Source organism: Aythya fuligula, chromosome 4, assembly GCF_009819795.1.
Source record: "Aythya fuligula isolate bAytFul2 chromosome 4, bAytFul2.pri, whole genome shotgun sequence".
NCBI classification, from domain to species: domain Eukaryota; kingdom Metazoa; phylum Chordata; class Aves; order Anseriformes; family Anatidae; genus Aythya; species Aythya fuligula.
Genome location: NC_045562.1, coordinates 1,001,506 through 1,014,071, shown reverse-complemented (window position 1 = coordinate 1,014,071; position 12,566 = coordinate 1,001,506). Strand labels below are relative to the sequence as shown.

At 40.3% G+C, this 12,566-nt stretch overlaps 1 protein-coding gene across 5 annotated transcripts in view; it reads left to right on the top strand.

Annotated features, from left to right (window-relative positions):
* The window catches only part of LOC116488502 (bifunctional heparan sulfate N-deacetylase/N-sulfotransferase 3), an 80,415-nt gene that overhangs the window by 20,206 nt on the left and 47,643 nt on the right, over positions 1-12,566 (top strand). For all 5 annotated transcript variants that reach the window (XM_032186095.1, XM_032186094.1, XM_032186096.1 and 2 more), the window contains exon 3: positions 10,999-11,086. In XM_032186095.1, the coding sequence (XP_032041986.1) occupies positions 10,999-11,086 (88 nt within the window). The remainder of the gene's footprint in view (positions 1-10,998; positions 11,087-12,566) is intronic.

Sequence of the window (12,566 nt, the reverse complement as noted above, 5' to 3'; positions counted from 1 at the left end):
AACTATCCAAACTTAGGTTAAGGTAAATGAAGTTCCTACTGTGTCTTTCTGTGTTGACTACTTATAATCATAAAGCACAGGACTTGAGAAGATTTATATGCCAGCTGTTTCATGCTGGCCTTCCTTTCTTGCTTTTTCATTTTCTGTCAATTCTTTGATATCATTGGTGATGTAACAGGATTTTCACTCGACAATCTGGGAACTACTGAAAAGAATAAGGGTTAAAAACAGTTTTTTGTGATTCTTAGCTGGTGAGCAGGCTGAATTCCCAGCTGTTCCTGACATCAAACTTTGAGACAGAAAGAGATGATGAAACTTTTTGGTCAAAGATTTTTTTTTCTGGCAATAAAGGTGGGAGCACAAATAGAAAAAGCTTTGCTGGGCATCAACTCACCCAAGACAAGAATCAAAGGTGGACAGAGGGGTAGGTAGGTGGTTTTACACAGACTGAGTAGTAAGAGAAGCTCAGGCATCTTCTAGGCTTCATGAGGGGAATGGGGAAAGAAACAAGAAACCTATTTCTGAACGGACTGTAATGTTCATGTTATCAAGTCTTCATTCATTAGTCCCTTACTTGTTCTCCATTATATACAGCTGAACATTAGTACAAATATTATTGTGCTTGTCTAGAAGCCATAGTGTTACCAGGAAAAAAGAGGATAACCTGGGGAACAGAAAAACACCAAAGGATCTTTCTTTGTCTGATACCGGTGTTTTAGACATAGCATGTGATATCCACTTTTTCAAGCTACCTAAACTGCAACCTGTTTTTCCTTAGTCTGAGATCTGAGTTTTTGTGTGGCCACATAAGTTTATTTTGTAATTGCAGTTACTGTGTAGTGATCACCCTTAATGCTGGAAAAATGTAAAATTTTAACTGCTTTAAAGTTTTATATGCTCTGGAAAAATAGATAAATACCACCCACTGTTGAGCTGTGATCAGCTGTGTAAAGATGTAGACAAAATTTCAAATTCTTGTTTGTTTAAACTTCCGCTGAAGAGGAAGCACAAGCTTTTGGGCTTATGGGACAGCTCACTCTGAGTATATCCAGGCTCAGGCACTGAGGTTGAGAATCCTGATGCTGAAGAAAGAAGAGTTTTTCAGAAGGACATAGTCACGGACTGTTGGGGCTTGACGTATACAACAGTGACACTGTATTTTAACTTTCCTTTCCTAAAGAAACCATGCATTTTTAATATTCCCGTTTGCCTTTGTCAATCCATCAGTCTAATGACTTGAACCTGCTGGCCAGTTTCAATCAGATGTGACAGATAGGGACAGCTCTTGAGGGTGGTTGAATTCCTCCTGGCTGCTGGGGAATCAGGGCACTATAAGACACAGATACAGATCTGTGCCTGTGCTAGAGCAGAGCTTTCAGAGCGAGCTCTGTGTTTATTCCTTTGCCTTGACCTGCCCCTGGCTGATCAGCACTCTGTGCCCATGGCACCTACTGTCTCTTTTTCGTCTAGATGGAGGGGCTTTGGAAACCCGAAGGGAGGTGAGTCCTGCATGTTGGTAGCAGTGTGGGAGAGAACACAGGCTACTGTATGGTAGGAATAAGTTTGGGGGACGAATATCTATAAGACAAGCTTTTTGGAACAAATTTACTGTTTTGTGTGCAGGCCGTGAGTGAGAAGGTGGGCCTGAAATCTAACTTGCATCTCTAAAAACATTGGCATTTTGGATGGGGTCATACAGCCACGATTAATAGCGTGCAAACAGGGCACATGTAATTGCATGGCTGCTGCTGCTTGGTATGTATTCTAGTGAGGCCACTGGGGTCTCTCCTGTGGAGAGGTTAAGCCTGGAAATTCTTCGTGTTGAACCTTCTGGGTATGTTCAGCAGGTACATGGAGCCACACAGTGGCCACACAAGCCACTGGTCCTTGAGCCAAATGTTGACTGCTGTGCCCAGTGGTGAAAGCTGGAAGGAAGCATTAAATAAGACACCAAGATGCTAATAATGAATATAGTATTAGGAGCTTGGGTAATACTTCTGTAAAATACAGGCACCCTTGAGTTGAATAGCCTTGATGTTCTAACTTCTTTGACAAAATTCTTTGACAGAATACCATGCATCTTACCAAACCAGGTACGAAGTGCCTCTTGTCTGAAGAGGAGATGCAAAGGTAGAAATGGTTTGCTTCTGAGTGGTTGAGGCCTGACACTTTCAGTTACCAAGAAAAGTGTCTACATGAATCAATAAACAGCTTGTATACCTTCTCTGCTGCTGATGGGATGTGGTGTAGACAAACATGACTAAGCAGTCACAGCAAAGTGGCCAAGAGGTGAACTGGAATAGGATCTGACCCTAAGAGCGCCCTCAGAGGATCTGTCACCCTAAGAGCTGGTCTGTGCTCAGTGTTGAGGCAGCTGAGTGGTGTGTGTACAGGTTTGCAGTACAGGGTACTTGAATGCTTGCACCGTGGCTAACAGACCTCAGTTTCCAGCTGTACTAGTTCATCAACAATTGCCAATTTACAAGAATTTAACTGGATTAGTATGAGGAGATTTTAAAAGCACTTTAGAGTTACTTTGTTCTTACTTTGATTTGTTATACTGAGAATTTACCTTTTCTTATGTGTTGTTTCACAAGCAGATGATGTGTTAGACAAAAATGCAAGAACCAACAAGCTTTCCACTGAATTCTGTCTGACCAAAATTCAGGAAAAATATCCTATGCAGTATTAGGGTGTGTATTAGTTCTACTTCAGTTGGTCTAGGTGTTTTGACCTCTGATTAAAAGAAATGCAGGGCTCTTTTTCTCTTAACTGCAGGATAATGAGATCATTTAGCTGTTTAGTGCTAGTCACCTCTTTCGTCAAAGTACAGTTTAATTAAGAGCTAATAATGCAGAATCCTGAAAACAGCATGCTAATTACATTACTTTATTAAATACTATTGGCACCAAGTATTTAAAACCTTCAATTTACCTTGCCATAATTAGCTTATTCTCATTAGCTGTTATCTCAACCTCCAAGAAGTGAGAAGTTGACTAAAGAACTTAGAAGTATTTCTTAAGTCTCTTAATTGTACAAATGCTATATCTAGATGAAAGAGCCTAATTGCTTAAAAATGTGTAATTGGACCATCATCAAGATCATTATTTGTGACAAAAAAAAAGCCTGCAAAGGAAGACCCACTAACGTTAAAACAGTGTGTTCTGATAGAAGACTTAAAATGTCTCAAATGATTTGTATCAAAAGTGGCTACTTGTACATTTTTAGTATGTTTTAGTGGATGTCAAATTCAGATCCCTGTATCAAGCTTGCATGTCACCACAGTTACAGTATTCATGTGCACAAATTGAAGGTGTCTCGCCTGAATTTTTTGACAATCAGGTCTGCTGTGTATCATATTGGACACTGTAAAAATGAGATGCACGCAATCAGGCTTCAGTGTGATACCTCAGTTTATTAACACTTCGAAGAGAAGCAGAGTCGCCACATTATTGAATTTATTGAGAAGGTTTGCACTGACTTCTTTAACTGTTGGGTATGGTCCCTAATATTTACGGGAGGTCTGTTAAGATCCTCAGATGAATGTATGGGGCAAACAGTCCAAGCTAATGCCATCGGTGGGAGCTCTGCCTGTCCTGCACATTAAAGATTTGGGCTCTGAGGTATTCCTGTTAGCTAATTGCTGCAGGTAGAAGCTAGCTGTCAGTAGACCATAATGATTTTTAAGTAACACCAGGGACTTAAACTCTTCCTCAAAGAATTTTGCACACATTTTCTGTTTTAATTTGTACCATGTACTTTGCAAACAGGCATCTTGCTGGTGTATGGTACTTTTCAACTGTTAATTTTCTAAAGGACTTAGCAGACTTTTCAAAATCTGTTTTTAATTGAAAGACTATTTTTTCTGTAAGTCACTGTATCTTAAAGCTTTTTTTCCCTATTTTAATTTTGTTGTACAAAATAGCAGGCACAGTTGTCCTCAGCTCACCTAGAATCTGATGCCTTATAAACTTGAACATAATTACTGTCAGCAGCTTAGCTTTTCCATCCCTGTTTCAACAGTCATCTTTGCTGGATTGTGTCCTCCTGGACACCTTGCTTCTGCCAAACTGTAGAGCAGTGTCCTCTCCATGCTTACATGCTTTAGGGTCTGTTCATAATTCATGGACTCTGCCTGACAAACGCTTTGTTGAAAAGGCTGGAGATTTTTCTAGTTTTCTTCCCTTGCCCTCTCTGTAGCATCAACTCTGTTAAGAGAATTAAGCGCAGGGAAAATGTAAGTGGTCTTCTCCTTTTGTTTGAAGGATATCAAAATATACCTGGTATACCCAAAGCAATTATTCTTTCTCCTGCATAGATTAAATGTTTATGGTAATGGGTGTCAAGATGATAGTCTTGGAAATCCAGGAAGAATAGATACTGAATTTTAATGATGTTCTGAAATACATAATTTATCATGAGGGAAACATTTTTCCTCAGAAGCAAAATAGTCTGTCTAATAAAATAATGACTCCCAGCCATTTGGGAGGGACCCTTATTGACACTGCCTTCTGTTTCTCCTTGCCATGCTGCCTGCAAACACCCCAATTTCTTGCCTCTGCCTTCCCATCTCCTGGTTGCTCTGTCACCGGGGCTCACTCTTAGTCCCTTACCACACTCCTGCAACATTTCTAATGGATCCTTTCAGCTCTCCTCATCTCTCCCTTCCCTGGGCAGTGTGTCTCTTCTTCTTCCTTTTCTGCCATAAACCCCAGCAGTGCCAGAAGAAGCCCAAAGCTGGTACTGAGGCATGGGTTGTTAACCTGGGCTCTGCTTTGTGCCGTGCTGCCACACCGAGCCATGTCTTGCCTCTAACGCTGGACACCTTGCTACTGCTTCAAAGCTTCGGGGCTGGTATGCAAAATATAACGGAGAAACCTCAAAGTCCACATGGGAAGTTTTAAGTAGTGGTTGTTGAACTGCTGAAAAAAAGCACAGTGCTCTAAAAATCAGTACTTTTGAATGTATCATAAATGCAAACTTCAGTCTTATGTTACGTTCACTTCTCTATTTCTTCCCCCACTGTCTCTTCTTTTTTTTTTTTTTTTTCTCTTAAGCAAGTGAATTTGCAATGTGGATAGGAACTTTAGGAAAGGTTGGATGTTGCAGAAAGGAAGGATGGAGGGAGGCAGGTGGTGTGCTTGTACATACCCAGACAGCTTCAGTTGCAGAGCTTTCCTCAGAGCTTGGACAAGCTCAGGAAAGGCAAAACAATGGCATTAGAAGTGTACAGTAAAAGCACATCACATCAGTTACAGCTCGTTAAAGCCCTATATTAAGACCTCCAGTCAGAAGTCAAAGTAGCTTTAGTTCTGTTTCTTCTCTCTTGCAGGGCTTAACATAGGTTAAAGCACTCACATGCTTTCACACTATACTTACTAAATTGTTCTAGCTTTTCAGAAAATCCTTGCCTTTTAAGAGCCAGTATGACGTAAGAAGCGAAGTAATTCCTAATGTAATATGAAGCAGTAAAGCAAACGTTCTGGAAATGAGACTTTTTTCCTGGAAAAAGGAGGAGAAGAAAGGTCAGACATTCTTGGAAAATTATGAAGCTTTCTTTTTCTTACCAGCATGAAAGCAGGTACTAATTTGAAGTTGAGTATCTTCATGCTGCAGCATTGTGAGGCTATGTCTATTTCCTTGCCAATTTAGTTAAGTGATTACAAGTAAAATTAAGTGTTATGAACTGTTTTGCTTTTCAGGTGTCTAAGTTCTCCAACAGCTCTTGAGGAAGAAAATAGTCATAAATACGTTGGTATGACTACAGAAATACACAATAGTTCCTTTTCTGTAGAACAGAGTTAGCATTCCCAACTTTGTTGGATCAGCCAAGATGTTTGGGTTTGAAAAATTTGTTGATGCTGAGGAAATTGCTACTGTCTGTTTACCAAAGACAAGTTGACACTTCTGGTATCTCTGTGACAGGCTGTAAAGTGAAATCATACAAGGAGGTATATGAAGAAGAATGGTTTCCTGGCTATGGAGACGGGAAGCAAGTTTGGCAATAGGAGTTCTGTTCTTGGCTTTACTGCTGATTTACGTGAGCAAAAGCTTTTGACAACCCATGTCATCTGTCTGTGTCTCTGTCCTTTCTGCAAGAGGAGACAAATGAAATAAAACTGTTTATTTTGTAAACATAGCTGACATTTCTGAATGAAAAGCGATAAGAAGAGCTAAATATTATGGTTGTCAAGAAAGGAGACCATCTATATACGAGGGCAGGGATTCTCATGCATTTTCATTGTGTGAATATTTCAATTCAATAGTAATTCTCTTGGCTCGTGCTGCTCTGTTTGTGATCCTAAAGCCCATTTTCTCTTAAATTCAAAATTTCATGAGATCCCACTGGCAGTTACAGCAGCTTACATTTGCTGAGCTGATTAATCACCTGAGAATCCGACTTTATTTACAACATACACGATTTCTTATATTCATTTCATTATACTATAAACATGTCAGATGCAAGGATTGGGAGAACTCTAAACTGTCAGGGCAAATTTCATCTATTCATTGGATAGTAACAGGGCCTTTTCTGAGATCGTTTTGGTCTGTTGGAGAACAAAGGGGTCTCTCAGCATATATTGAATTCTCACATTTGACTTCTGCAGAAAGAAATTTCCTAAACCTAATATGTGAACTAGGAAAAGTTTAAAAGAAAATACTCCATTGTAGTTGTGTACCTAATAGTGATTACGCATCCAGCACTTTATTTTCCTTACAGGTACCAGTGGAAGTATAACAAATATACTAAATAATTATTTATAAACACGTGAAGATTTTACTGAACAGTTTCTAAAATATATTCTTTGTTACTAGCATATTTATGTAACATCTCATACCTAGAGGGACGTTTCATAAAGCAATCATAAAGTAAATATCACCAGCTTACCTTAAGTGTATAGAATAGCATTTAGAAATGAAATTTCAGGCTTTTCCTCCTCCCTGCTTCTCTTTCAGTGTTTCTAATTGAAACTCACAGTAATAGTCCCTGCCATCTGCTACTATATATTTTTCATGAGTTTTAACATTTTGTTTTTAGAACCTGAAAAATGTGTAAAATGTCAAGTCACCAAGAAAATAATCATAGGCATGACAACTCAAATGTTATCTCAGCTTGTCTGTACGGAAGATGGTTCACAGTAGGTTTTTGCACACCCTCTTTGCAGATAGAGCAGGTGAGCAGCTACACCCTTGGTATTAGCTGGTACATTTTCAAACAGCATTGCTAGATTTTAGCAAACCACCTGTTGGTTTTAACGAGAATAAGGTGGCCAAAAAAACAATAGGCTCTCTTTTGAAGTTCATTCTGTAGCAGGTGAACTCCAGATCTCCGTTACTCTCCTTTTTGTTTTGTTTGTGATGGAAAGAGATCAGTCAGGAGCGGAGCGAGGGATGTCTTAGTGACCACTGCCCTAAAGAAAATGCAGCAACCAGGCAGCTGTGGATGTGAGAAAGTGATAATTACACCAGTAACACTAACTCCCAGTGAAGAAGTAAACCCTACATTGCATTATCACAGAAACACGGTGGGCTTTTTGCTACCCTTCTCTCACCTTCCATTTGCAAACCCAAAACCACAGCTCTCCTGTCAGCTGGATGGCTGCAGCACGCCTGGAAGAGCAGCAGCAAGCTCTTCCAAGCTTGAGCATTTCCAGCCCCTCTGCTTTCTTTTCGTTCTGTTTTTCCATCACTGGGAAGCTGTGAAGATGTTAGAAAGGTAGAGGATAAGACCACCAGCTCAAAAATAAATCACAGTTCCTTACAGTTCAGAGGTTGATGCTCAGGGGCAGTAAACACACCATAAAGAAGAATTTAATTTAAATGTTTTGGAGCCAGAGACTACACACAGTAGTCCTCCAGTTTGCTGGGAAGGGGGCAGATAGCTTTGAGATTTTTTTATATTTGATATTGCACATTTAGAAATAAAGTCATGTTACCAATCTGATCTGTTCATTTGTGACTTTGACTTTATCCTGTGTAACTAAATTTTTACCATAACAAATGTAATTTTTTCCCTAAACTTCTTTAAAGTCACACAGCACAGGAAAATCCAGAGGTCTGCCTCCCTGCTGGGTTTCTGAGGAACCTACTTCCCTGCTATGCAAACGCCTTCAGATATTTTTGACGGGTTTCTAAACATCTGTTTCATTCTTCTGGCGGGGTCTGTTGAACCTGACTCTGAGGAGCAGAGCTTTACAGCCCATTCATGTCATCTCGCTGTCAAGCTGTACTCAGAGTCTCTTTCATTTGAAGTTATGTACTGTTAATATAAGAAGTCTATAGCCATAGCATTTACCTCCTACATTTTTAACTGTGCCTCTCGCTAAAAAGATAAATTTTTCACTGAATCAGTTCCCAGCAGCTGAAGGATGGTTTTAATAATATCATCTGCAGATTTGCTACCTTTCATTAGGATAGGGAGCCTCCTCAGTGATCCTTGATCAGTTCGGCTGTGCAAAAGTCCTCGTTATGCTGGTGCAAGATTTCTCGCAATATTCCACTCCAGAAGGCTCAAGCTTGTTTTCAAAGATCTCTGTTCTGTGCTTCATTTTACTCATCCCTTTTTAAAGGTCATGGTTTGCAGGACATTTTTCAGGCTTTCCTTTCTATTGGAAGACAGTGATCTTTGCCTTACTGCTACTGCTCCATGAAGCCTCCTCTCACTGTTGGTAGAGCTATGTGCTGAAGAGGACAGTGGGAGAGGCAAGATGATGGGAAGCCAATACAATGGCCTTTGGGCACGGGAGGCAGAAATGTGATGGCTCTTTCCTAGGTTTAGCTTTGTGATTGATGTAGTTTTAATGCCTAATGCTCTGGTCTGCCAAAATGGAAAACAAGGCGAGTGCTAATGATGACTCAGGAGTGAAAGTGCTCATATTTTGCCAGCAGTGTCAGCAAAATTCAGCTTTGCATCCCTCCAGCACAGGGATGAAAGGACTGTCTCTCCTGTTGCTGCCAACCAGCTGTCTCAAGCACCAGCCCCCCAGAGCCAGGCGGAGCCACAGGTTGCTGAGCTGCTGCAGCCTCAGTCTCAGGGGGCCGTGGCCTCACCCCACATTTCCCCCACGGCTCCTCTTGTCCCAGCAGCAGTGGAGGGGCCAGGGACAAGAAGCTACGGAGGTGAGGGGCTGTTGTGACAGCGATGAATGGGATAGTAAAGAGACTGGCTGTTGTGTTCCCCTTCTGGCAGCGCTGCAATCTGTCGCTGGGGCCAGGTGAGATACTCAGCGCTGGAAGGGGAGCGCAGAGCAGGGCAGAGGCACCCGCTGCGGTGCACGGGGAGCTCTGTGCCTGCTGCTTTCAGGCTCTAGAGGTTAGTGTGGAGGGCAGGCCCCTGCAACTGGCAGCCTTTGCTGGGCTTTGTCAATGCAGTGTAGATACAGGAGCTTACGGAGGCAGGCTTGACTGAGTTTGTAGATAGAGGTCGTACTTTTATTAGAACTGAGGTAGGTGAAGCCTCTAAAAGACCCAAAGGAGAGCTTGTGTGCCCAGAAGATTGTCTGATAAGGTAGATATCACTGTGGTCTGTGAAACAGGGCCGTATTTTAAGAAACTTAACTGTGTTATGCCTATTTCCAAAGCTTGACTTGATTTCTGTGCTAATATTTTGTTGTCTTTGGCTTTTTGGTTTAAAAAATATAAATTGTAAGCTGCTAATACAATGAAAATGGTCATAAGGGTCATGTATGTCAAGGCAGAAAATTGTCATTGAATTCAAGGAGTGGGATACCTACTTCACCTTTAAACTTTTGAAAATTTCTGATGATTTTAATATTTCTTTTGTGATTTTAAATACTCACCCCTTTCACAACACACTTTGAGTTACTTCCAACAAGGGTCTTGTTTTAATTAGTGTATTAAAACAACTGTGGTATATTGTATGTTGACTTTGAAAACTCGTTTATGACTTTTGATGTACAAATTTTCCTTTCTTTCCAAGGTGTTGCTACGTAGCAGTCAACATGAGTGCCTGGGCATGTCCATGTGCTGTGGCTGGCCGTGTGACTCGGCTGTGCTATGTGCAGTCTCAGGAATCTCAAGGAGCCCAATGTGCTCAGAAAGTAGCTACTGTCAGCTCGAGCTCAAGACAGGCTGTTTGGAGGAATGTGTGGTCTGGGCCTCATGTTAGAGGAGGCTTTTTGGTTTTAAGTTTTGTTCTTGCTTTGCAGAGGGGTTTGGCTTTTTGTATTTTTTTGTATTGGAGAGCTAGATTTTCTCCATTACCCCTGAAAAATTGAAATAGTAAACAACGACAGCAGAGTAGGAGAGTTTGGGAGATAACTCCTTAAAGTAATCTGTAAATCTTGGGAGTGACAGATGAAGGAGTGCATATTGAAATCAAAGAGTGAAGCTGTATCCGATGAGTAATAGCTTTCCCCCTTCTTTCTGCATGCTGTTTTTTTGTTTGTACTAATGTAGTGCGAGTACATTTATGCTGACAGCCAGGATGATAACTGTCTGAGAAGTGAGTCACAGTTTGGGGGTAGCATTAAGTTCTTTGATGTGGAATAGGTTTCATTTAACTTCTTTCTGTCTTTCTGTGTGTTTTTCTTTCATTGGCAGTAATTTCAAAACATGAATAAAATGCTGTGTATGTGCTTGACCTGATCTAGAGAAAAGTAATTCTAATAAATGCTATGCACCCTAGCAAACAGAGCAGCAGTCTGGGACACGAGATCTGAGTTTTGATCCTGGCTGTGTTCCACATTTATTGAGTAAAGAGAAAGGCACAAGCCAGTGAAAATACCTTTGTCTCCACATCTAATGACCCAGGGTGTAAGCTTTTAGTAGCTGGTCACCTTTATAAGAAAAATAATGCGGTTTGCATACTGTCTTTAATCTTTAAGTGGTAATTAAAATATAACTTCTTTGTCATACATAAAGTGCTGCTTTTGTAGAGAGAAAACTGGAAACATACGTGCCTTTAAAAGTATTTATGTTGTTACATTAAATTTCTGTGCCAGATGTAGTTTGCTACAGTTATATGTTCTTTTTCAGGCCCTGCTTGACACTCAGAATCTTTTGAGAGCTCAGATTACAAATTTTACTTTCAACCTGGGATTTTCAGGGAAATTCTATCACACAGGTAAGAATGAAAAACTAAAGCAACTTTCATTTTTATGGTGTTTTTTGTAGTACTGAGGGACATAGGAATGATAGGAACTAACAGTCTAAGTAGAGGGAGTAATTTCCTTCATTTTAGTATAACTGAAAAAAAAAAGTTCTTTCTTCCAGGTTGCTGTGGGACATAATTTGTGTGATTTATCAAATCATTTTTTTTCTCCTAAATTTATTATTCTGGATTAACCTTTTGTTTGAGCTAAGTCTCTGTGGAAATAATCGTGTGGGTAGAGTCTATAAATACCTCTTTGCAGCTACATTTCTCTCTTAAAAAATGATTGCATTCATGCTTTATGTAATAGTCCAGTAAGGAGAGCAATGACATGGACGTAGGAGAGCCAAGCTGTAGTTTCTAAGCCTGAGAAGACTAAGCCCTTCAGAAAAGTGTCTTGTCAGGCTATTAAGTTTCCTGAGTAAGAGGAACGTTTCCTTCTCCTCCTGCACAGCAAGACGTGCAGAAATGCCAGAGTCACAGGGCCAGGAAGAAAATTTGCAAAAGCAGTCCATGACAGTTTTCTGTATGCTTTGTATGTGTTACATGTGTGTCATTGTATAATACTGAATCAGTTCTGATGGTGTCACAAAAACATCTCATATCATTTCTTCATGCTTTCAGTCAAAGTGTGGGACATGAAATCTCAGCTTAGATGCTTACTACAGGGTCTCTTCTGTCCCAGGAAATGGGGAGAGGGAAGCATGTAGGGTAATGCAATGAATTTTTCTCTGCAACCATTTCCTGAGCACCTGGAGAATTTAGGTAGTAATTTTAGGTGGCTGGAGCATCTTAGGATGAGGAATCTGAAATTTTTAGTAAGTTGTATCACCTGCAGTAGGTGCCTGTGGGGAACAGTTTGAATTCCTCCTCCCCTTTATTAAAATTCAGTTCTTCTTGACCTTTTTTGAGTGGTAAATTCCACTGATCAAATAAAATTTCCTATTGACTTTACTGAGTGATCTTCTGAACTACCAGTTTGTCCGTTTGGATAGTTTAACCTCTACGGTAGCGATACCATAGCAATATATATTATTCATTAAAATAATGTTATACTTAAGCCTGTTGCGAGGACATTTGTTGTCGACGGAAGGAAGACACAGACGCTCAATATGAGTGATCAGTGAACTTCAATTTATTGGATAGCTCAGTCGTCTTTTATCTAATTCAATATAATTAGCTCATACATATTGCAAAAGCTAAGTTCATGATTGGTTAGTGCATTTCTCTATTTTATCAGCTAGTTTCTCACTCCCATTGACCGAAATAACACAGTTAGTACTTTCCCAAACCACCAACAGATATCGTGTCCTTGTGCCTGATTAGCTCCCAGACGTTACGTACTTTCTCAGACTCATATGAGCTGCGTTCGATACTTTTTTAGCTCGCGACCTCCTAGTTGCTCAACATTCACATGACCTACTTCACTTAACCATTCCTCCACATAAGCCAC